The sequence below is a fragment of the Heterodontus francisci genome, chromosome 7, assembly GCF_036365525.1.
Source record: "Heterodontus francisci isolate sHetFra1 chromosome 7, sHetFra1.hap1, whole genome shotgun sequence".
NCBI lineage: Eukaryota > Metazoa > Chordata > Chondrichthyes > Heterodontiformes > Heterodontidae > Heterodontus > Heterodontus francisci.
The window spans coordinates 89,466,949-89,492,676 of NC_090377.1; the positions used below are offsets into that span (position 1 = coordinate 89,466,949).

The 25,728-nt window shown below is 42.4% G+C and overlaps 1 protein-coding gene across 1 annotated transcript in view; it reads right to left on the reverse strand.

Moving 5' to 3' along the window:
• The window catches only part of LOC137372133 (collagen alpha-2(V) chain-like), a 312,577-nt gene that overhangs the window by 152,249 nt on the left and 134,600 nt on the right, over window positions 1-25,728 (reverse strand). The window contains exons 3-9 of the mRNA XM_068035607.1: window positions 23,294-23,310; window positions 22,214-22,246; window positions 21,945-21,977; window positions 18,349-18,402; window positions 15,029-15,130; window positions 13,610-13,684; window positions 5,134-5,178 (exon numbers count right to left, since the gene is read on the reverse strand). Of these exons, the coding sequence (XP_067891708.1) occupies window positions 5,134-5,178; window positions 13,610-13,684; window positions 15,029-15,130; window positions 18,349-18,402; window positions 21,945-21,977; window positions 22,214-22,246; window positions 23,294-23,310 (359 nt within the window). The remainder of the gene's footprint in view (window positions 1-5,133; window positions 5,179-13,609; window positions 13,685-15,028; window positions 15,131-18,348; window positions 18,403-21,944; window positions 21,978-22,213; window positions 22,247-23,293; window positions 23,311-25,728) is intronic.

The window sequence follows — 25,728 nt, forward strand, 5'->3', positions numbered from 1 at the left end:
TTGGAACACTGCAGCAAGCCCAGGATAGAGATGTGAGCATGAGAGCAGGGGGGAGTGTTGAAATGGCAAGCAACCGGAAGCTCAGGGTCCTGCTTGCGGACTGAGCGGAGGTGTTCCGCAAAGCGGTCACCCAGTCTGCGTTTGGTCTCCCCAATGTAGAGGAGACCACATTGTGAGCAGCACAATAAGTCTATAAGAAATAAGTCTCTCCCCGCATTTAACCACTTGTGTAAAAACACTCAGTGTAAAATAAAATCTCCTGGCTTCTCCTCTTCACTCTCCCAGTGATGATTCTAAATCTAAGCTGCTTTGTTACCAATTTGCAAACTAATAGAAACATTCTTCCACTATTTACCATCTCAAAACCATTATAGTTCTGAAAACCTCTGTTAGATCCATCTTTAACATTCTCTACTCTGGGCTCCCATCTTAACCGGCTGCATATCAGTTGAACATCCAACGAAATAGCACAGGCTAGTTGTGCAAGGTTTCTGTTGTTTGGCAGGTTTCCTCGCTTCTTTTTTTAAAGCGGGAGAACCGCTGTCCACCCACTACAAAGTAAATGATGACAACGTGCCATAGAAAAGTACATCGAACAGGAGTAGGCCAATCAACCCCTCAAGACCGTTCTGCCATTCAATTAGATCATGGCTGATCTGAGTCTTAACTCTATGTATCTGCCTTAGTTCCCTATCCTTTAATAGCTTGACCTAACAAAAATCTCAATTCTGAAATTTTCAATTGACTTAGCCTCAAATGCTTTTTTGAGGGAGAGTTTTTCAGATTTCGACTACCCTTCGTGAGAAGAGAACTCCCTGTACCAGGATTTCCCATTCCTTAGGCAGACTGACTAGAAGTATGAATGGAGGCTGCTATGCTAAGTGAGGTGTGGCATAATTTAAATAATCTCCTGCCCAAAACCAGTGGAAGTGAGATCAAGGCTGACAAGTGAGAGCTAAAATCATGTTGGGAGCCCAAGGTTGCCAAGGACTCAAAGGAACACTCCCTGGCATGAAACTAGTACTGGGCAGGGGCATTGGAAGCCACTGCTGGCACTGGTAAGGATGACCGAGTCCAACACTGGGGAGGCCCAAGGACTCCTTGCTGGGACTGGGAGGACATTCCTGCTCTTCCCGCCCCACATGGATTTACCAGAAAAGTGATTTTTTTGGACTTACCATAGCCTCTTCTGTCCACTCTGTGACTCCCACTGTGGTTGGCCGCACATGGGCTTCCCAAATCCAGAAGTTAAAATGCGACATCAGGCCAAACTTTTTGATGCAAAGTAAGCCCCACCTGCCGGGACAGTTTAGTCCTCCTTTGCCTGAATTAAGGTTGAGGGGCAAGAACATGATGGGAATGCAGCATAACATCCCCTTGCTATCTTAACCCACCTGCTCATATCATTCCATCAGTGGGGTAGGGGAGTGTTTAAAATCTATCCAATTAACTTTTCTCTCTTATTCCTTTAAGCTCCAAAAATACCATTTACGTGTTATTGCTCCACCCTACATCCTCACTGTGTTGAAATCAAGATTCAATACATTGGGCGAATTTTACGCCGCTCCAATGAGTCGGATGGTGGCATGGGGGGGCGACGTAAAATTGAGCGGGAGGCTCCAGGAGGCCTACCTGCCCCACTCCCGCCTCCGGTCAACTTTACGGCGGTCGGGCTTGGTGGGTGGGTTGGGGGGGGCCACTTAACGGCCACTTAAGGGCTTGCGCCCGCCTCCACAGGTATTTTATTTTTATCCGTGTCAAGAGGGCGTGCTGGGGACATGAAAGGGCGCCAGCAATAGCTGCCACCTTTCCGCACACCTGGGGGGTGGGGGGGGCAGGGGGCGATGGCAGTCGGGCACAGGGTGTCTGATTGAGGGCCACCCCCGCCTTCCAACCCAGCCCCGGGACTCAAGACATCCTCCTCCCCCCAAACAATCACTCCAGCCTCACCAGGGAAGAACCAATCCCCTGGTGAGACATACCCAACTTACCTTCACTCATGGCTCCATCTGGTCGGCTGGGCTGCAGTCCCAGCGGTGGCCGCCACCCCCGGTGGCGCTGCTGGGACTAACAGCTGCCAGCCCGCTGATTGGCCGGCAGCTCACTGAGGCAGGACCTCCTCCCTCAAGCGGGTGGGAGTCCCGCCTCGGGACAATTAAAGCCCGGGGACCCGTAAAATGAGGGTCGGATCCCCGGGCTAGGCGGAAGGGGGTTCGCAACCAACGTTTACATTGGTGCCGAATTCCCGTCTGCCTATGGTAAAATCCAGCCCATTCTCTCCAAGTCTGAATCCTTCTCAGGAACTCAAAACCAGAGAACTCCATAACCTCTTCAGTCTTTCCTTCTTCTATAATCTGTAGGTTTTTAACCTGCAAATTTGACTTCATAACTTCTCAGCTATTTTCAACCATGTTGCTGTTCTACACTGTAGGCCTCAGCGCTTTTCTTACATTTCTTTGTTGGCTCAGTTCTGTTATGATTCACTTTCATTACTAATTCAAAATATTTCCATTATTCTTGGGCTGCTTTGTATGAATTTTCAATGCTGTCTGCAGTTGTTCGGATTATCCAAGTTCCTAAGTACATTTATATTATTTAATATAGGGTAAACCCCTGGCCAGTTAAAATGTGAATTTCTTTAGCATCCATATATTAAATGTATTTCCAGAGCTGGTAGTTAACGTGAAAGCTCCTGGCTGGATCCAGTTTGAATTCAAACAATTGGATAAAGCCCAAATTATTTTAATATTTCGTAGAAAATTACATGCATTAATCAGCCTGAATCTTGCACAACTTATATGAGTGGTAGCCCTGTCTTGAAATTTCTAGCGGCCGAGTTTCCTCTGCCTAATCCCCCCTGTACACCAGTTCCCAGGACATTGGAGAGAGTAAACAGGAGTGCAGTCCTGTGATGCCCGTTAGCATTTCACATGCATTTCCTCAGACTTACCACGCATGAGTGAAAAGCTACCAAGTGAAACAGGAAGGAGCATTTCAGCAGTATGCAAATAATACCTCCAATTCCACTTTCTGGGAATTCCACTAGACTGGAAACATGATGCCCCATGGTAACTGGCTGTTCCTTCAGATTGGAGGACCTGTAAAGTGTCAGCCAGCAACTTGTAATTTTTTTATATTTCATTTCGCAGCACAGGAGAGTTGCACTGCAAGAATGGAGGCCGCTCGGCTGTTGTACCTGGCAGCAATAAGCAGGCCAAAAAAATAACCAGGAATGTATGCTGCGATAGACACTTTTCCTGTTTTGGAGCAGGGACCAATTCCCTGCTGGTTGTCCTGCCCAGCATTTGTCCAACATGTCTAAAATAACTAAGTGAAGCTGGTGTTAGATGAGGTCAAGTTTACAATTTACAAAAGGTTGAGATTGTAACAGAGTCAAATTGGGACTCAGATATCTATAGTTATAAATTCTAAACAAATAAACAATAAAGTAACTAACTTAACAATGATTTTAATAGTCACAAAAGAGACCTCCTTTTTTATTGGTCCATTTGGCTATTTACCCTTAGTAAGAAAATATATTTCGGGCAAGAAATTCCTCACAGCTGCTCCCACTCTGCTGACATTATTTCACTGGAAGTATATGTGTAAACGGGGTTTTGCCACACTTCTCGTGATGTAACATCAGCAGGGCAGTAGCTCCAGGAATTTCTTTGCCATGATGCTTTGTTATCTCTTTTTCTCAGGATGATGTTTCACATTCTCCATTTTCCCCCCAAGCGCCCGGTACTCCAAGCCCTTCCCTATCTGCTCTCTCCAATCACAATGGGACACAGCACTAATCCTCCTTATTAATCATAGGCTTGTTTATAATCTTTAATAAAATGATATGTTAAAATTAAAATTTCAAAGTTGGCAGATGATACCAACATTGCTCAGGGGAATAGAATAAAATTCTAAACTATCTTCAAGTATCTGGAAATTGAGCTCTAAATGTAGAAAAATGTAATATATTGCTAGGAAAAAAAGCAAATGAGATTACGAAGTGAATTGCTAAATTGCTAAATAAAATGTCATGAAAAAGACGCGGTGTATTCATTCCCCAAACAACAGGAATGTTACCACAATATAGAGCAGTGGTTGCAAAGGCAACTAAAATGTTTCAGTATATAAACAGTAGCATAACATAAGTTCTGAAAAACTGCTCCAAAAAAGCATTAGTGAGATCATGAGAGTGGATTTCCATAGGGGTTAGTCCAATCCAATCCAACTTTGAAGAAGAGTGGGGGGGGGGGGGGGTTGGTTAGCTCAGTTGGCTAGCGTGACATACAGAAAGACGCCAACAGCGCGGGTTCAATCCCCGTACCAGCTGTGGTACTTCATGGAGGCCTGCCACCTCATCTTGCACCATGCTTGAGGAGTGGTGACCCTCAAGTTATACATCACCAACTGTCTCTCTCCTTTGGGGAGAGGTGCCTATGGTCCTTTAGGACTATGGCTAGAGCAATAGAAGAAGAATAGGAAAACACTCCTTAGAGAAATTCACCTTCCTCACTAAAAAGTGCTGAGACGGTGGGAAGAGATACAAAATGGCAGGGAAAAAAAGATTCCAGTAAGCTATGAAGATACTTTGAAAAATTTAGAAACACCCACATTGAAGAAATAAACAGAAAATTATGGAAGGTTTGACATAAGAGTTTAGCAAAGGGAATCAATACAATGAATATTACTAGATATTTTGTGCAAAAGTAGAAGAAACAAGCAAGGGAAAATGAACTAAACAAGCTACAGATAACTTTAGCAATCGTTCCTTTGAACTCGAGTTGTTGCTTTGTGTAGGAATGCTGACCCAATTTGACAATTTTAAAATCAATTTGTGATTCAGTGGCCAGTACAGGTATATTAGATTGTGCACAAAAAAGAGATGAAACATGTTCCAAATTGTCTCCAGGAAATAATTTCAGTGAAGCAACTTGGATCAACTGGCTTTTTATAGTGAAATGGAGTAAAATGGAATGATTAGTTTCAGCATTCAAAGCCAGGTTAAATCCAGAATTTTCAAACAGATCTATTTTAACTTTAATTCACATTAATGAATCCATGGCAGCCTAAACAAAATTGTGACCCTTTCCCTCACTAAATGGAATACTGATAGAATGAATCAAAAGTGCTTACTATTGCTCCCATGCTTCCTGGAGGTCCTCTTGGTCCTACTTCACCCTAGAGAATAAAGCAATGACAATAAATAGTAAAGAAACAAATAAAATGAGTATTGGCTCTGTTTTGAAGTTTATCGCAAGTTTAGGCTTTTGTAACCTTCTTCATTTGGGTTTATTTCTCAGTCAGTCCCCTTAAGTTACGAAAGCAGTAAACTGAGCAATGGACTCCTCTACTAGTTGGAATTTATAGATGAATAGTAGATAAATAATCATGGCTGCTTCAGTGAGTGAGCCATGTCAGTCATTCCTATCCATTCCGTACTTATTTGATTACATACACCAAATTAGTTGATGCATCACAAAGAACTGGCGAGGTAATAATGAGGGAGGTCTAGATTCCTCTTTACAATTGTGTGTTATTGTGATACTGGATTCATCTGGTCAATCCAATATTCAAGTAAATCCACTGATTACATTTCCTAAGCCACCATTTCCATGTCAACTTCAGGAGGCCTGCACATGTATGGCAGACTAGAGAGCATTATGCCTGAGATATCTTTTGCATTGGTGGCTCACGGAGAATGTGCCCAGAAATCTAATGGGTATAACAACAAATTATTTCCAGTGTCAGCATTTAGATTCAGAAATTTGAGTGATGAGGGTATTTCTGAATCTGAACTCCAGCAAATGTAAATAACTACATCTAACTATGATACTGTGTAATGACTAACCTGGAAAATTACTATGAAAGGTTTTGATTGTCATTCAAATTCAATTACTCTGGCATGGTCGCCAAATCCTGAGATTTGAAATATGTGGGACTTAATTTCTACATCCACAAACCACTGACCACCTCCAGGCGCTTACCCATTGTATCTCGAGACAAGGAGGCCAAAGAAGAAGACTATGTGAATAGTGTAACCAGCCCTTGAGATTTTGGACACTGCAGCTTGAATTGCCCAATAGGGACACCCCTCTGATTGGATGCGCCATCTACTTGTTCTGAAAATGCCTCCCCGACTTAAAGCCATGTATTTCTGGCCATGAGCTCATTTGAATGTTGAGTTGGACTGGTCAGCCTCCATAAGTGAGTCAGATCACACTGGGCTCAGAGACTTGTGACAACATGTTCCCAACTCTGCCAAAACAGGACGAAGCAACGGCCACTGAGTTTCCTGCAAAATAGTATTGAAAACATTCTTCCTGTGGTATTCTGAGTATACAAGAATAGGCCCTCACTGACCTCACAATGCTAAACATCCAGGCCTGATAAGCTGTCCCAACCACCAGGGTTCAATCAGAGCAAACAGCAAGAAATACAGTAAAGGGCATATGTTGTTTATTTTAATTTAATTTACATGGGCTTGCCCATCAAGAAATGGGGGTGGTGGTGGGAAGGAAGGTGGGCTGGTGAGCAGGGATGTGTTTTGACATCTTCCCAAGAAAGTTTCTGCGCAGACCCACCCAAGATCCCAAAAAACATTAACAAGGACTGGGTGAAAAATTTAGGCTTTTGCCTTCTGGAACAACACTGCTCAAACTACTGTATCACATGTTAACTTGTATCACTTCCTCTGAAGACATATACCAAATGATTTACATATTCAATAGTATGTTAATCAGTATTAAAGCAATTAAAGCAATATCACAGCACATGCTGCTTTACATGATTGGCTGCATGCATCAGCAGGGGGCCCAATAACGCAAGTGGCTGTTGCTACTTAAAGGCAACCTGCACTTCTTAAAGGGAAGGTGCATTGTGGCAGCATGAAGTGATGAAAGCCATTTGAAAATTGAATCTTGGCTGAGGTATTTTGAGGAATGACTGAACAGGTGAGAGACCATTCACCAGCTTTCAGACATTTCACTGGAGGTCTTGCTGGAAGAGGTGGAAAGGAGGCTAGACATCCTGTACACTCAGTGGGGCAGGAGGCCCTCCAGACAAATGCACAGCACAAGAGGAACAAGTAGTGACTGAAGTCAATGTCAGGAGTGTTGCTCCAAGAACATGGTTGCAGTGCATGAAGAAGTTTGCATTCTTACACAAGTTATCAAGGTCAGTGAGTTCATCTTAAAATGACATAGCCTACCAACTGCACCAGTAGCCTCATCCACCGCTCAATTCATTACACTCCCATCACCCATTTACCAACAATCTCTAACAATCAGTGCTCAACCCTAAAATTCACATGATTTACTTCACTCTCACACACTTAGCACTGCTGCAAGCCTCACACCCACAACCCGCATACACTGTCAGATACTCTCCCTCACCAAAACCCAACCTTTTGACCTTTTTCATTTCAGACACCCAAGAACTGGATCCTTCTCAGTCAGTGGAGGAAGAGGAAGAAGACAGTGAAAATGAAGAGATGCTGTCACTCAATCTTATAGTCGCAGCCACCAGCTCAGATTTAAGCTAAGTTAGGCTAGTTTACAGAAGAGACCAGCACATGTTGGTCTGAATTTCATGGGCCCCCTAAGAGGAAAGGAGGAGGGGGGTGGCCCATAAAATTATGTGGGAAGGCGGGGGCTTGATTGCCATCATCTTTGAATTTAGTCCAGTGCAGGGAAGGCCTTCCCGCCCAGAGGCCAATTGAGGCCCCGAAATGGCCACTTAAGGACCTCATCCTACCAGAGGTAGGAGGTGCCTGTGCTATGTGAGGAAGCTGCTCAGCAATTCAAGGCTGCACCCATGTGGAATTGGTGGGGGTAGGGGAGGGGGGCATCTTCCTTGGGCAATCTGTGGCCCACAGAGGGCGCTGGCGGCAAAGGCTGCCCCTGTGGCATCACCCACCCCCCTGCCCTCAGTAACCCACACCCCTCCTCCCCGGGGCCTTCCCACACCCACTTGCCTGCTGATTGGCTGGCAGCTCTTGGAGGCAGGATCCCCATCCTTAAAGAGATGGGGACCCCGGCACCAGGCAGTTAATTGCCCAAGCAATGTGAAATGCAGCATGGGGGTGGGGTGTCCTCTAAATGGCCGATGCAGGTTTCCCCTCACATTTAGGGCCTGGTATTGGGACCCCTGCTCGCTGTATAAAATCCAGCCTGGTGAGATACTAAGTACAAGTGCACATGAGCCAGGGCAGTGGCAAAGGAGAAAGCAGGTACAAGTTCACCAGAGGGTGAGGCAGCACACTAGTTCTGCTGCAACGTACTCACATGAGGACTTTGAAGCGCCAAGGTAGAGAAGAAGGCTGACGGCTGATGGGTGTTGGGTGCACAGGAAAGCCCGGCAGAAATCCTGTGCTCAATGTCAAGAAATAACGGAGGACTTCAGCACAAATTTGGGCACAGATCTTGGAGCCCATCTTTTGCAACATAGCTGCCTGCAGTCCCTCCATCAGCACATATGTGGAACCCACCACAATGCAATGTCTGACGGCCAATGTCTTAGCTTCTGTTGCAACACAAACTGCTTCCATCAAAAGTCTGAGTGCTGCCTTGCAAGGCCAGACTTCTGCCATCATGGCTCTGGATACCAATGTTCAAAGGGGCTTCCAGGGCATCACAACAGTCCATCAATCTGTTCTCCAACATATCAGCAGAATTGCTGAGGCGCCAGCCTGGGACAATGGCACTGGCTCCATGGAGCATGAGCTTGCTGTCCTCTCTCAGGATGACAACATTCATGCTCCCACCCCTGCCACTCTGCCAGTGTCCTTGCTGTTGCCTGTCAGCCAGCCAGCTCAGAATGCTGCCGCCCAAATGGTGCAATCTGAATCCCAGCCTTCTCAACTCAAAGCTGCCTTCTAAGGTCATCTGCAGTCTCTTCAATTGGAGGTCAGCAGCCTTCCACCACCCATGCGCAGCCACTGGGGAAGCACCTCATAGGAGCATTAGGAGAGGCCAAGGCACATTGAAGACAGACACTAATATAATGCACAAGATTGATTAGGTTATTTTGTATGCATTATGCCATGATTGAATTTAGAAATTTGGATTGGAGTGTGCATTTTCTGGTGACTTTTATTTTTGTGCTGTCAGAAAGAGGATCTGATCGCCACATTACCAAAAGGATGTGGATGCTTTGGAGAAGGTGCAGAGGAGGTTCACCAGGATGTTGCCTGGTATGGAGGGCGCTAGCTATGAAGAGAGGTTGAGTAGATTAGGATTATTTTCATTAGAAAGACGGAGGTTGAGGGGGGACCTGATTGAGGTGTACAAAATCATGAGAGGTATAGACAGGTTGGATAGCAAGAAGCTTTTTCCCCAGAGTGGGGGATTCAGTTACTAGGGGACACGAGTTCAAAGTGAAAGGGGAAAAGTTTAGGGGGGATATGCGTGGAAAGTTCTTTACGCAGAGGGTGGTGGGTGCCTGGAACGCGTTGCCAGCGGAGGTGGTAGACGCGGGCACGATAGCGTCTTTTAAGATGTATCTAGACAGATACATGAATGGGTAGGAAGTAAAGAAATACAGACCCTTAGAAAATAGGCGACAGGTTTAGATAGAGGATCTGGATCGGCGTAGGCTTGGAGGGCTGAAGGGCCTGTTCCTGTGCTGTAATTTTCTTTGTTCTTTGTTCTTTGATGGTCAGTGATAGAAGAAAGGTAAGGAGCAGGGGAATGTGGATGAATGGGGAGGTGTGGTTGCGGTTACTGGTATCGTTACTTAATTATTAAATATTTTCATTGTGTAGACCCTGGGAAGAAAGAGGGTGTCTACATTGTAGTTTCCCTTCCTTTTCCTGTTCCTCCACTCCTGTTGCACTTCCTCCTTCTTCTGCTCTTCCTCATGTTTCTGGTCCTCAGCTCGTCGCCTGAGGCAAGGGCTGTTCTTCCATCGTGGCCAGGTTATGCCAGGTGCAGAATACCACCACAAATCTCAATACCCACTAAACTGAGTACTGCAGGTGTTACTGTCACTGGTGTGACATGGGTGGTTCCCATTGTTCAACTTAGCCCTTTTGTGCTTTATTTTTCAAATAAACAGACAGCGAGATTGTCACAGCCTCATTCACTCACGTGTTCGCTTGCACGCTGGCGTGCGTGCACACACACACACACACAAAGAAACAGATAGAGGAGGGTGAGAAGTAGGTGAGGTTTTTGTGTTGGAGAAGGGTTCTGATAAACCTGTTGAATTCTCTTGAGACTCAAAGTCCAGATAGTTGCAGGCTTGTGGTGATTTTAGATTTCTGTCTTAATTGAAGATTCTGTTGAAGATGGTGGGCCACTTCTAGCTCTCTCTCTCGCTGCTGTATGATGTAGATGTTAGATTTTTTCCAAAAGGGCATGTGCTTTTCGGCTTTTTGGAATGCCAGCAGTTACAAGTAGCTTTGACTTCTGGGTCAGTCTCTCTCTCTCTCTCTCTCTTTCTAACTGTCTTTTTTTAAAGATAAAACTGTTTTTTTTTCACCTCCTGTTAGGAGACATTATGGTTTCTTACCCATGGTGATCGCACAATGGCCCAGGATGTGGCAACTTTGGCTTTGAAGATTTGTCCTTTGTCTTTGACAAACTATTTGAATATTGTCATGGTCCTGTAGTTTTTTTTCGGGAATATGCGGTTTGCCTTTAAGGCTTGCAAGTGATCAGTATTGCTTTAAGAACCAGCAAGCTTCAGGAGTTATAGGAAGGTGCATTTTGTTGCCTTAGAAACAGCTATTTGGAGACTGCGATTCAAAGGGTGCATTCTCATTACCATAGATACAGCCACTGGGAGTGAATCTCATGCGATACATTTGTTACAATTCAATTTTGAACTGGCTTTTAGTTGACGATAATTTGTTCTAACAGAACACACCGACAGAGGACATAGCTGTGGTGTTTAGCACACCTGGAAAAAGAGCTCTCAACCATTTAAACTGAAGGAATAGGATGTTAGTCTGTTTAATTATTATCTCTCAAAATTCTAAGAAAAAGTCAAGCCAAAACAGAGATCTCTGGTAATTTAAATTGAAGAAAGGGAAGTTAGACTGTGACAATCTTTTATCCCTCAAAAACTCTAAAGTCAGATTGATTCTGCTGAAAGTGTTTGCAAGTCGTTAATTGTTGAAATTCGATGGAGAAGGAAAGCAACATTCTGTGAGGACTTCAAGCAACATTGGACTGTAAATTTGCAATGACTAATTTTTTCTATTTAAAATGGTGTTTATATCTTCATAGTGTTTAAGAATTTAGTTCTTCTAATTAAAGAGTTAATTTGTTGATTTAAAGACACCTAGTTTGGTTAGCCTAATTCGGGGGGCGGGGGGAGGGATGGTGGGGGTTAACAGATGGTACAATTTGGCTGGGTCTTTCTTTAATTTTGAAAGTTTTAAATGATATGTTCGGCAATCTGTGGAGTGATGGGATTGAATTATCAGTGTGTTTCTCCCACCACAATCAGAATAGAATATTTTGATTGGGGGCTTTGACTGGAGCGGTCAGTTGTAACAACATACAAAAGATTAATCCCCTAATCTTCGGTGGCCATTTTGGACCATTGTTCAGTTTTTAAAAAAAGAAAGTGCATTTTTAAAGTCAAAGTCTGCTTTTCATAACTCTTCAAAGTTACTCTGTGAATGTTGTATCATCACACCTCTGATGTGCATGACACAGAGCAGACCAGGCAGCGGATGTGTTGCTTGAGGACGGTGATGGGATGCTCTATTGTGTTCCTTGTGGCAGCGTGGTTCTCATTGTAAGCCTGATGTGCATGTGTGTATGGATTCTAGATCGGAGTAATAAGGCACGTCATGAGTAAATAACCCTTGTCACCCAGTAGCCAGTCTTTGACATGTCTTGGTGGGTCAAATACATGTGGAACAGAGGACTGCTGCAAAATGAAGCAATAGTGACTGCTACCAGGATAATGGGCATTCACCTGCATGATGTGTTGCCTGTGGTGGCACATTGAAGGAGTGGAATCGCTTTCATTTCATGAAAATGGCAGAATGTGCATGATGAGCATGCAGCAATGCGCGTGCAGTCAATTGCACCCTGCACCACGGGGAAGTCTGCAATCCATGGAAAACCTCGTGCTCACTCTGTCTGCTTGTCTCTGGCTAGAGGGAATGAGATGAAGCTGTCTCTCTGCGTATGGAGAACCTCAGTGAAGTTCCTTATGCAGCTATGTACTGCAAACCGCAAAATCGTGTTTATATCTCCATCAGCAGCCTGGAAGATGCCAGGAAAAGAGAACTTAAGAGCCATGGTCACCTTGACAGGCACTGGCAAAGCAGCCTTTTCCCAACTTTGAGGTTTCAGTTGTGGCTGCAGCAGTTGGCAGATTTCAGTCACTAGCTCTTTAGTGAAGCAAAGACATCTCAAGCACTGGTGCTCGCTGAAGTCAAGGTAAGAGAATTACTCCCTAAAGACAGTGGATATGCCTCCTGCTGAGAGCACTTCTCCCCATCCTCCTCCTCCCTCTTCTAGTAGTTTGTTCTACACTGCAAGACCTCTCTTCATTCTCACACTCATGCTTAATTCCAAGATGAAGGCCTATCAGGTTATCAATGTTTGGAAGTAACTTATTTCAGCACAAATTGTTAAATCAACTGAAAAGTACTTCATGACCAGTCAAACCACTCCCTGTAGACTATTCAAGACTGGGCAAGTGTAGGAAAGCTCCAAAAATATGTACAATTGCACCAGCAGCCAGAAGAAATAATCCAGTAACAAACCTGTAAGTAGTTCATGATCCCTTTAAATAGTTCTGGTAGGGGTCCTTCATGCCATTTAATATTATGTTCAACTATGCAAGGTTAAGACAGGGCATAGGCTGGAGCTTGGCATTCAAAAATGGCAGCGCTGGTATCAAATAAGCACTGCACACTAATTGACTTTATAATATGCTCTGCATGCTGACAGCAATTGTTAGGCACGCACGCTAACTCCTTTGCCAAGGTGGTGTCTGGCACACTTCCCATCGGAAATGACATTTTTGAGCATTAGGAGGGCTGTGTAGTGCCTAAAACTAGATATGAGATCTCCCGACGAATTTGTTTAGAAAATGTATTAACCTGTTAATTGCTTTATACTAATCATTGTGATTTTTTAATTTTTCCTTGGAAAGTTAATGTTACAGACTTTTTTTCCAAAATTAATCAACCTTTTCAATTCTCCACTCTAAATATCCCTAGCAGGATTTGAATGACTGTCCATCGACCAGAATATTAGATTTAACCTAATCATGTGTTAATATAGTATAAAATAATATATGCAAACTGGGTTACATTTTGGTTAATGAACTGAAAGTCTAATGAATTTCATAAAGCATCTGAAAGTTTGCCATAGGTTTCTAATGTACTTGTAAGCTTATACAGGAATCTTCAATGACTTCCCATATTGGACACTTTTATATAAACACACACACCTGCATATAGATACAACACAAGATATACACATGTTATTTCTAATTTCATAGCCAAGTATGGCATATTTCTGGTTTTCCGAGTGTTATTTATTCTCGCAGAACAGATCATGTAATGCATTCTGTGCCACAACCTAACACAGTACTACAATATATTGAAAACACATCAAGAGACTTATAAAAACTGTCTTACTGTAGATCCAGGCACCATTCCTAACTGGCCACGGAAACCTGCTTTCTCATCACCAGCAATCTGCGATGCAAGTTGCTATAAGAGAGGAAGCATAACAGTTATTCTCCACCTGCCGCACATATAAGTGAACAGAACTTACAGCTGAACAATGGAGAATAGTAAAATACATTGAGGAAGAAGGCTTAATAAGCTAAAACTGATAGAGTCACTTGTATGTTATGAAAGTCCTACTTGAGATAACCAGCGCACACCATTGTTCTCAGTTGTGTTTCATCTCTATGCCACAAATAAACACAAACTACAAGTATGCTTGTTAAAAAGTCAGTTCAAGATGAATGGAAAAAGTTTAAGGGGGCCTTAACACTGGCCCTACCACCCCCACCAATGGTGAGTTCAGTCTTAACCTAAGGGTGATTCTGGGGGTAATTTCAACCTTCACGATTTGGTTAGAAAACTGGTGGAGTGAATTGTCCGCCTGTTGTAGAACCTGGAAATGAAAATCAGGAAGGTTCCACAACAGGTTGGGGATCTGGTCTGCCAATGTACTGAGCAGACCATGAAAATGAAAACCCCTGACCACACCACACACCACCCTCCCCGTCAACCCCTCTCACCCCAGCCACCCCAAACTCTCACACAGCAGTTATTGGATAATCAGGCCTCCAAATGCTGTAGCTTTGTTTCAGAGAAATTACATGGATATTAGAATGAGAAACATAGTGAACAGAAACAGTTTTTCTGGGCTCCCTTTTAAACAATGAAGGTCACCCGTCATCAACTAGAATTCAGTATAATCTGACTAGAAATGAAAATGTGGATAATTTCTATGAATTTTTCAGGTGGCTTGGTGTGAAAAATGCAGCTATATGTATGTAAATATAGTGCATCTTGTCTTCCAAAGATTTAAAAACAACAGGGATTGGAAAATCTAGGCTAATATTGCTTCAGGGTGGATGCTATATGGTGAACCACCACTACATCAAACAGGTCACAAAACAACTAACGTGTCCATGAATAGCAGTTTATGGAAACTAGAAATTCACTGGTTTCTCAGTTCAGCAGACCCACCACTCATCAAGATTTTTTTTTTAACATTTCCAGCTAACACTAAACCATACAGGAAGTGTCAGTATCTAAGTGCATCTCCTTGCACTATTGTGTTACTATAATGTAAAGATGCTGCAGAAGAGCAAGGAGAAATTGGACCTTCGTCCAATTCTTTTGACTGAACCTGTCTATCTTGTGAGTTCTCTCTGTCGTTGCAAACAGGTCATAAAACTTGAAATCCATAGCTAATTTGGAAATATCAAAGAAAGACATCAGAGTCCATCTCCATTTCCCAATAATTGTAGTTTATTTCTGTGAAGATCTAACAACAATCACTCAAGACAAAACCTGTTTATGCTTTGAAATACTTACACCTTGAAAGCCAGGATGAGTGGGGTGGCCCGGTGGACCAGGAGGACCAGGTTCTCCAGGAATTCCAGGCACACCATCAACTCCAGATGGACCAGGCAGACCCTATAAATCAAATATTTTCAAAGAATTAATGAAGGTTTTAGGAAAAGGTGCAATACTTTGATTAAGTTCCCAGGCCAGCTTTGTATCAACTCATATGAATTAGCTCTATCCCTGAACTATAGCACAGCAATTGTCAGTTGCCAACCAGTATGCTACTTTATGCCCAAATTCAAACATGGCATAAACCAAGAAAACCTAATTTTTGGGCAGAAAATCTACCCCAGTGTCTTCACTTGTTGTATGGTGCTTTGAGACATCCTGAGAACATGCTAAGGCGCTATGCAAATGAAAGTTCTTTCTTATGCTCTTTCAGAGAGCCAGAGCAGACATGATGGGCCAAATGGCTTCCTTCATTGCTGTAACAATTCTGTGATTCTATGATTTTGTGAATTCTTACAATTAGAATAGCTATTGCTGTGGCTCTCAATAAAGGATCTTATACGTCACTCATAATGCACCAACTCTTAGTATGTAATAGGTCCCTTACAGTTTAGTGATTTTTATGTCAATCTGATATGTTTTCTAAAAAGCTCGACTACTTTAAAGAACTCTCGAGTTACTACATTGTCCAAACGAGAGTGACCAAAAATAAATTGTAAGTATTCATTAACTGATGGAACAAGAAGACACAATGTCACTTCAGTATATCATGGATATATATATTCATACTTACAGCTTAAAACCAATCTTAATATCAATAAACTACCTTCGAAAAATTTCAACCAGAGGGCACTATAGAAAACAGTGGCCTCGACAATAACTGCAAGGCAGAAAGGGAATGGCTGAGGTGGGATGGGAGGACAAGTGGATTTAGCAACTGGGAAACGTGAATTTAATGTTAGAACCTCAGTTAAATGTTTTGCATGGGTTTTCCGGCTGCAGCCAACCAGATAGAGAGGCTGGCTAGCTGTTAGGCAGGAAGACAGCTGTGGATGGGGGTTGGGGTTGTGGCAGAGCAGAGGTAAGTCAGATAGGGGGCTGGGTCAAGCCACAGGGAATGGTTGGCAAGGGAGTTGCAGATTGGAGGTGGTATGACAGGTCAGAGAGCTTATTGCAGGCCGCAGGTCTCATTAATGCCAAGACAGACTTTGAATGCTCCACAGTGACACTTTAGACCAGACACTGCAACTACATGCAGACTTAACCTTACTTTGCTCTTAATTCTCTATATAAGACACAGCTCCTGTTGCTTTAGCATCTAATGTTATGTGACAAACATTGGGAATCGCAGGGGTAAAATGAGTGGCCGAGGGTTTGCTGCCAATTTACATCCCCCCCCAACTTTTCTTTTTATTGGAAAATCCTATTAAATCAACACCTACATGTGTTAACAGATGCTTTAGTTGAATGTCAACACTTTCTTAAGGATTTGCCTTTAGATTAAGCCTGACATAGAAATTTTCAAAATTACTTATTTTGAGTATGTTGTGATATACTCAACAATTTTAACATGTAGCAGATATTGAGGAGATGGATTATATAGAATTCAACAGTACTTGCAGCACAGAAATAAGCCATTCAGCCCAACAGGTCCATGTCTGTGTTTATGCTCCATATGAGCCTCCTCCCTTCTTTACCAAACAGCATCAACATATACTTCTATTTCCTTCTCCCTCTTATCTTTATCTAGCTTCCCCTTAAATGCATCCTTGTGATGGTGAGCTTCACATTCTAATTGCTCTCTGGGCACAGACGTTTCTCTTGAATTCCCTATTGGATTTATTAGTAACTATCTTATATTTAAGGCCCTAGTTTTGGTCTCCCCCACAAGTGGAAACATTTGCTCTGCATCTATCCTATCAAATCCTTTCATAATCTTAAAGGCCTCTATCAGGTCACCCTCAATCATCTCTTTTCTAGAGAAGAGAACTCCAGCCTCTTCAATCTTTCCTGATAGGTGTAACCTCTCAGTGCTGGTATTATCCGAGTAAATCTTATTTGCACCTTCTCCAGTGCGATTATATCCTTCTTGTACTGTGAAACCCAGAACTGCGCACAGTACTCCAAGTTGGTCTAACTAAGATTCCATACAAGTTTAACATAACTTCTCTGCTTTTTAATTATTTCCCTCTAGAAATGAACCACAGTGCTTTGTTTGCCCTTTTATTGCCTTAATAACCTGTGTCACTACTTTTCTGATCTGTATGTCCATACCCTCAGATCTCTCTATTCCTCTATCCCATTTAGACACTTATTTTCTAAGGAGTATGTGGCCTTATACTTCCTACCAAAATGTACCACCTCAGTTATATTGATGTTCATTTTTGCCAATTGCACACCCATTCTGTATTCTGTTGTAGTCCTCCACTGTATTAACTGTACTCTCCAATTTTGAAATTGTACTTCTGATTCCCAAGCCGAAATCTTTTATATAAATGGTGGAAAACAGTGGTTCCGGGACAAATCCTTGTGGATCCTTGCCAGTCTGAGTAACTACCGTTAACTCCTGTTCTCTGTTTTCAGTTTTATAGCCAGCTTGCTATCCTTTTTTCTACTTGTCCCCTTGACTCCATATATTCTGACCTTAGTTGTGAGTTTATTATGTGGTACCTTATTGAAGGCATTTTGAAAATCCAAATATATTTGTCGACTACATTACCCTTATTACTTCTTCAAAAAATTCAATAAGGTTGGTCAAGCATAGCCTTGCAGTTTGCAATTCCCGCTAACTATTCTTTATTGTATTTTCAGTTTCTAGATGTTTTTCTATTTCATCTTCGAGTAAGGGTTCCATTATCTTTTTTTTCCTACCAAGGACATTGAGTTATTTGGTCTACAGTTCTTGCACTTATTTTATCTCCCTTTTTAAATATAAAAATCACATTATCTGTCCTCCATTATCCGGCACTATTCCCTCGTTGAATGATATATATATATACGTGATAGTGCCTCTGCAATCTCTTCCCTAACTTCTTTTAATATGCATGGATGAATTCCATCTGTATGAGCGGTTTCATCCTCTCTAACTTGGATTAGTTAATTAATTATCATCCCACTTTCTATCTTAAATGTTTTCATATCTTAATGATCTCTTCCAATGTCATGCCTGTAATATTAGGATAATTGCACTGTATAATTTCATAATATCTTATTGGATATGAAATGAACCCTACCAGCTTCTCTGAGCATGCTATTAGTCATGGTCCGGTCTCTTCAGGCTATTGGCATGATACACATCTGCGTATTTTGTGGTCGAAAAGAGTCATATCATTACTCACTGGTGGTCCCTTTGGCCCTTCTATACCCCTTGGTCCTTGTGAACCTGGTGGTCCCTGTAAAAATAAATAAGATTTTTTTTTAGTGAAAAATAAATTCCATTTTCAGAATAACACATAGGAAATAACACATAGATGAAAAAGGACCAAGGTCCATTTGGTTCACCTTCTGCCATCCTGGCAGAATAACGAGTTGTTAACTAATCATAGCAAATTAATCTCATCTCAACTAGTCTACACTATACCTAGATATGATGCAAGGTAAACCCCAGTGGAGGAGAACTTTGGGAACCAATTGTCCAAAGTTACCTTTTTCCTCCCAAACATACTACAATTACCACCCTTTTTAAAGGTCTTTGTATTTCACTTTCTAGATGAGTGTAATTGAGCAATTTATGCCATCGGTACCTCTTTTACAAGTTAATTTCTCATAGATGTTACCTACTTTGCCTAAAGGTTCAAGTTATTGCATATTCTTGCATATTTCCATTATCTGTGCATTGTTTGTGAGTTTTTGAATATTCCACTGCAGTCTAATGATCTCTTGGCGGCAATCATTCTATAAAAGACCCAAGCTGAGGGGCCTGTGCCAGTAGCCCCTGTCAAATATGGACTCCATAGTAAAACTGAACATTACACAGAAAAACTGTATACAACCGCTGGATCAGTTTCATTTAAGCGCAGTATATTCTGATATGATTTGCTTTATTATTACTGCAGTGTGTAAATATTGTATGAGCCTTTTTGTATTTTAATGGATTGAGGGTTGCAGAGGGTTCAGGATGTTTCTAGTGCCCAGTGTTAATCTGTTAATTGTGTATCAATTGTTTGATTATATGCAGGTGGAGCGTGTTAATTGGGGTCTTACTTGAGCATTTATAAGCAGACACTTACTGAGACTGGTGGAGGGTAATTACACCCTGACAATTTACACTTGCTTTCTGCCATATTTTCCACAATACCCAGGGCTCCAAGGATTCTTAATCTGTCTCTGAAGCGACCAGTGAAATGTCTTGAAATAGTCAAGAAATTCCCTTTTGTTTCAGAGAACCACACACAGATATGTGAGTGAAAGGAATTCTTTAAAAGTCACACAGTAAGGGCTGAATTTTAGTAGCGCACCACCGAGATCAGCAGCGTGCTTCAAAGATGGCGGTCCACCCACACAGACCACCCGTCGCAGAGCCGCCGCGCTATTTTGTGCAGAGGCTCATTAATATGGAGGGGACGGAACAACCGCTCCCGATGACGTAGAGGGGTTGGGCACTACCCCCAGCAGCGGCGTCTGTCGCCACAGGTGCTGGTGCCATTTCTAAAGAGCTGCAGGCCCTGCAAGCTCATTAAAATTTTTCAAGTGACAGAATGCTGAAGATAGCCATTTATTCACATTCTCAATTCTCTCTCCCACACTCGGTAATAAGTAATAAATATGTAAATAGCCCTCTCCCCCAAAGAAAACATTTTTTCAGGTCTCGAACTTTCCCTCCCCCAACTTCATCACCTTTGACCCTCAACCCCTTCCCACCATCCCTGCAACCAATAGGAAGAGTTCACCCCGCTCCCCCAGCCCCCTCCCGCCCTGAAAACGTCACTCCTCCCCCCCTCCCCAACAGTGTTTCACCTCGGATCTCTAAATGGAGATCCGAAGGAGCGGAACTTCTGGCAGCCAGCCAGAATATCGGCGTGGGATGGGTGTCATGGAAAGGTAGGTAATTATTCAGTGATTAACATAGATTTTAATATAGGTTCCATTGCCGAGCAGCGGGGGGGGAGGCACTGCACTGAGGTCTCACTACCCCCCACCAATAAAATGGGGCAGGGCCTTCCCCACATCGAGGCCCATGGTGGACTTCTCCCGGAGGTATTTTCTGGACCCCTCTGCCATGACCCCCCGACGTTGGGGGCTGGTAAAATTCATCCCTAAATGTGGAGTAGAGCTTTTGCTTTGGACGTCATCAGCAATCTGGGCGCAAACTGTACTTGAAATGACACTGGGTTTCAGAAATGCAGTTATGGTTCAAATTTCCACTCAAACTCATTTACATAATCACAAACATAAAATCCTTCATGAACTAATTGGGCACAGCGGAAACAAGCGTTGCTCATTATTTTGTTCTGGGGGCAGGGCAAGGTTTGTGGCTGGGACTGGCTTCATTGGAAATAAAATTCAGGAGAGATGTAAAATGGGCTGCTGCCTCACTATCACCCATGGGGTGTAAATGCTAGACAATGTCAAACCTGTCTTACAAAGTGCTCTGGGACTCCTGGGGTGCTTTGTAAAGCTACATGGCCTTACTTAAATATTTGGCGAAGAGTGGCTCCCTTTCCCTGCTATCTAAATGTTTCAATGTGTAGTTGTTATTTTACACTTCTGGCCATGCATGTATCCAGACATGTGCAGAGCTTTCTGGTAAACAGCATAGTTCTAGCTCTAGTTGGACAGGAGGCAAGAAATGTATACAAGGATTGTGCTGGGCTAGAAGCCATCAGTAGAAGTGTCAATTAATTAAAATACATTAGAAGTATATTGTAAAGTATACGTGAGTATCTTCATATTTATACCGGGCTGGATTCGGTAGGCCCGCCGCCGATATCAGCGATGGACGAGAAAAATGGTTGCCCGCACGCCAAAGAGCCTCCACGATTCCAAGCGTGGCGGCTCATTTAAATAGCCAGGGCGAGCCGTCCTCCATGATCACATGAAGGGGGCGGCCCATCTGTCACTGGCAGTGGCATCAGCTCCCTGTGTGCAGGCGTGATGCTATTTTTAAAGGGCTTTGAGCCTTTCCAGGATTTTTAACAAAACCATTAAACGTTTCTGTTTAAAATTAACACCGGTATTTTTGCACCGCTCCCCTTGTCAATAACCACAATATTAAATACTTGCCCTCGACAGCCCAAAACACTTTTTTTTTCAAATGACCTTTCCTCCCCTCAACGTGCATCAACTATATACTTTACCCCTTCCCACCATTCCCTCCACCAATGGGAAGACATTATCGCTGCTCCGTCCCCACCTCTCCCCCCGCACAGAAAAATTGACCTCCTCCACACTCCCAACCAGTGTCGCGCCTCGATTCCCCGGACAGGGATCGGAAGGCGTGGAAATGCCGGCTAGCGGCACGAAGATCGCAACGGAACCAGAGGTGGAGGCGGGCTTGCAATTAAGTCAGGTATGTAAATTAATTTGAATATTTAAATAGTGGTCCCATCGCCGAGTGGCTGGGTGGGAGGCCGCCATGAGGCCTCGCTACCGCCATCAAGATCGGACATGCCCTGGCAGCGTTGAGGTCAGTGGCGGGCCTCATCGGGAGCAATTGTTATGCCCTGCCCACCACCGTTACCAATGTCAAGGACTCTAGAAATTCAGCCCACAGTGTTTATCTACTTATTACATAAATTAGGCTTAAAATTACACTTCACTGTTACTTCTTTCAGGACTACAAGATACTGCTCCACTTTTTTAAAGTATTGGCACCAATTTCCAAGATGTTAATCTTTTAGTTGATCTTTAGTGAAGGTTAATACTCAGACTTGATTTTTACATGCAATTTTCTACAAATACTTAACAAGTACAAAGTTACTGAGACACCACTTACCTCTGCGCCTGGAGGTCCTCTTATTCCAACAACCTGGTAAATATGAAAAGACCAGTAATAAAGTATCAGTTTTAGTTATGCATTCAATTCCTCTCTTGAGTTTCCATTAATATTACTCAATCTTTCAATTGTTATTTATGTAAACAGTTACCCTGGACATATAGTAGTATAGCTTTGGAAATGTGTTGTTGCCAATGCAAATACAAATGGTCCACCCAAAAGAGGGATAAACCAGGAAAGAATAATAATAAATCATTTTAAACGCTTACTCTGCGGACTTCTCCTGGATCACCTTTCTGCCCCTATTGGAGAGAGCAGAATTGCTTAGATTGAAAGTACCATCTGCTTCAACAAAATACTTTATCCTCACAATGTAACCCTTTTGTACATAGCTAGAAAACAACTTTATTGTGCCTGCATGATCATATGAGGAGCCCGATTTAAGTAAAAAAACAATGTGATCCTACATCTCCATGTTTACGAGTCGGGCTACAAGCCTGCTATTCTTTACAAGCATTAGAACTTTTTTCTCTCAATTTCTACATTAATATTTTAAATTCAAATAATATGAGAAAACAATAAGAGTCATTATCTTTATTAACACGCTTATATTTTTGAGGACAGAGGGAGTCTAACTGGTGTGTAGTTCAATAAAGGGTTGAAAGTATTGCATAAATGTAATATTTGTTACTTTCTTACCAAAACATCAGGCACAGTAAATGCTGACCTTTTACTAAATCTTATATTCATCTGTTGTAGAACTGATAGCTGCTGTAAATGACTCCTTTAATGATCACCGTGAATATCCAATTATCTTCATAAAGACAACATTATCATGAAAAAGATTCTCGAATCTGTCCTTTCACAAACTTGTCCTGATTCCCATTTCAATCTCTATCATATAAACAAGTGTTTAATTGGCTTTTGACTATTGACTATTAAAGTAAGAACTGAAAATCAAAATACAATGGGGAGAACGTTGTCTTGGGGTGATAGCATAAAATTGGCACTAATAAATCTGCTGCCTGGTTTACAGCCCACTTGATGGCTCTGGGCCAAGTGCTGGAAAATGGGATTAGAATAGATAGGTGCTTGATGGCTGACACAGACACGATGGGCCGAAGGGCCTGTTTCTGTGCTGTATAACTCTATGATTCTATGATGTTCTTTTCCAGTCAATGCCAAAGTGTAAACTGAGCTGCCAATGCACTATCACCCATTCCACACTGTCCTCTAAGACAAATTTTACTCCCAATATTTCTAAACAGAACCTACTCTCACAATCTTCCAGCAATTGCAAAATTAATATTTATTTTACTTCCGTAGAGGTGTTTACAAAATGTTCTTACCTTTTCTCCTCTACCTACTGGAAAAAGAAAAATGGTTTATATTAGAATCATCCTTATTTAATTATCAATCAAATTTGATGAAAGTAATGTTTGTGATTGAAATAAATACCTATCAAGATTAGAACATTTTAGAATACAAGCAAGAAAAAAATCATTTGATGTTCTGCTGTTTTATTGAGGTGGGAGAGATATTTGTTCCTGCCAAACCCGATTTCTGGGTGAAAAATAGAAGTTACAAAGAATTTCATAGGAACAAAGGCCAAAGAAACAGGCCATTCGGCCCAACCAGTCCATGTTGATGTTTATGCACCACTCGAGCATCCTGCCATTTTGACTTATCTAAATCTACCTCCATAACGCTCTATTCCCTTTTCCCTCATATGCTTGTCTAGCTTCCCCTTAAATGCATCTATACTATTTGTTTTAACCACTCCCTGTTCCACATTCTCACCAAATTTTCTTCTGAATTCCCTATTTGATTTTTTGTTATCTTACATTGATGGCCTCTAGTTATTCTCTTCCTCATGAGTGGAAACATTCTCTCTGTATCCACTCTATCAAAACCTTTCATAATTCTAAAGGGATTTATTAAGTCACCCCTCAGCCTTTTTTTTTGAAGAGAAAAGAGACCCAACCTGTTCATGCTTTCCTGATACATAAACCCACGCATGCTTGTAAATCTTCTCTGCATCCCCTCCAGTGCCTCTGTATCCTTTTTGTAATACGATGACCAGAACAGCACACAGTGCTCTAAGTGTGATCTAACCAAGGTTTGATACAGATTTATCATTACTTCCCTGCTTTTCAATTCTATCCCTTTAAAAATAAAACTGAGTGCTTACTTTGCTTTTTTTATGGCCTTGCTAATCTGTGACACAGCATTTAATGATTGGTGTATTTGTACACTGAGATCCCTTTGTTCCTCTACCCCACCTAGAATCACGCCTTCCAAGTAATAAGTGACCTCCCTCTTCTTCCTACCAAAATGTACAACCTCACATTTATCTGTATTCAGTTTCATTTAGGGGAGCTGGTGGCCTAGTGGTAATGTCACTTAACTAGTAGTCCCAAGGACCAGGCTAATGCCCTGGGGACATGGGTTTAAATCCCACCATGGCAGCTGGGGGAATTTAAATTCAATTAATACATTTAATTAATTAAAACATCTGGAACTGAAAGCTAGTCGCAGTAATGGTGCTATGAAACTATTGCTGATTGTCGTAAAAAAGCCATCAGGTTCACTAATTTCCTTTAGAGATTGAAATTTGCTGTCCATACCTGGTCTGGCCTACACGTGACTCCAGTCCCACAGCAATGTGGTTGACTCTTAACTGCCTTCGGAAATGGCCTAGCAAGTCACTCAGGGATGAGCAACAAATGCTGGCCTTGCCAGTGACGCCCACATTCCATAACAGAATTAAGAAAGAATTGTCAATTATTTGCCCATTCTGCAAGTTTATTAATCTTCTCAAATAAAAACAGAAGTGCTGGAAATACTCAGCAGGTCAGGCAACATCTGTACAGAGAGAAGCAGAGTTAATTTTTGAGGTCTGTGACCTTTCATCAGAACTGGCAAAGGTTAGAAAAGAATCAAGTTTTAAGCAAGTGAAGGGGGTCAGGGGGGTGGGATGGTTGGTGGGGAAGAGAACAAAAGGGAAGATGTGTGATAGGGCAGAGGGCAGGAGAGATTAAATAACAAAACTGTCCTGAGACAAAGGCAAAGAGTGTGTTAATGCTTGTGGTGAAAGACAAATCCAATAGCGAATTTTCCCTTGTTGGGTTATTTACATATTGGATTAGAAAGGAGTCCTGTACACATTGTAGGATCTCCATTCTCTTATCCCGTTTACCTACCTCTTCTCTCTGATTAATATCAGGTAGTTGAATCCCCCATGATTATTCTATGTTTTTACTCAATTTCCCAGTTTTTCTCCTTATTTCTTCCTCCACCTGCCTTCCTGTTATTATTACTATTAGGTGATCTGAAAACTACACCTATTATTGTGATTGATCCTCTATTATCTTTTACCTCTCTCCATATGGGTTCTATTTCTGTCTTGCCAATAGCTGTGTCCCTTTATTCTATTGCCATTATGCTAACCTTAATAAGTACAGTTACGTCACCTCCCCTTTTTCCCTATTTTTTCTAAATATATTATATCCTGCAATGTTTAATTCCCATTTTGTTTCCAGCCTGATGTCCGGTTCTGTGGTGGGGGCACGGGGGGTGGGGGCGGAGAATTGGAGCGGCAGCAGCCGCCACAGAACCCGACACCAGAATTGCTGGACCCGATTCTCCTGGGGGTGGGATAAGCTGATCGCGGCCTTCCCGCCCCAAGGCCAATTGAGGCCTTTAAGTGGTGAATTGACAGCCAATTAAAGGCCTCTTCCCACTGCCGCTGAGATCTGACCAGTGGCGGGGGGTGGGGGTGCCT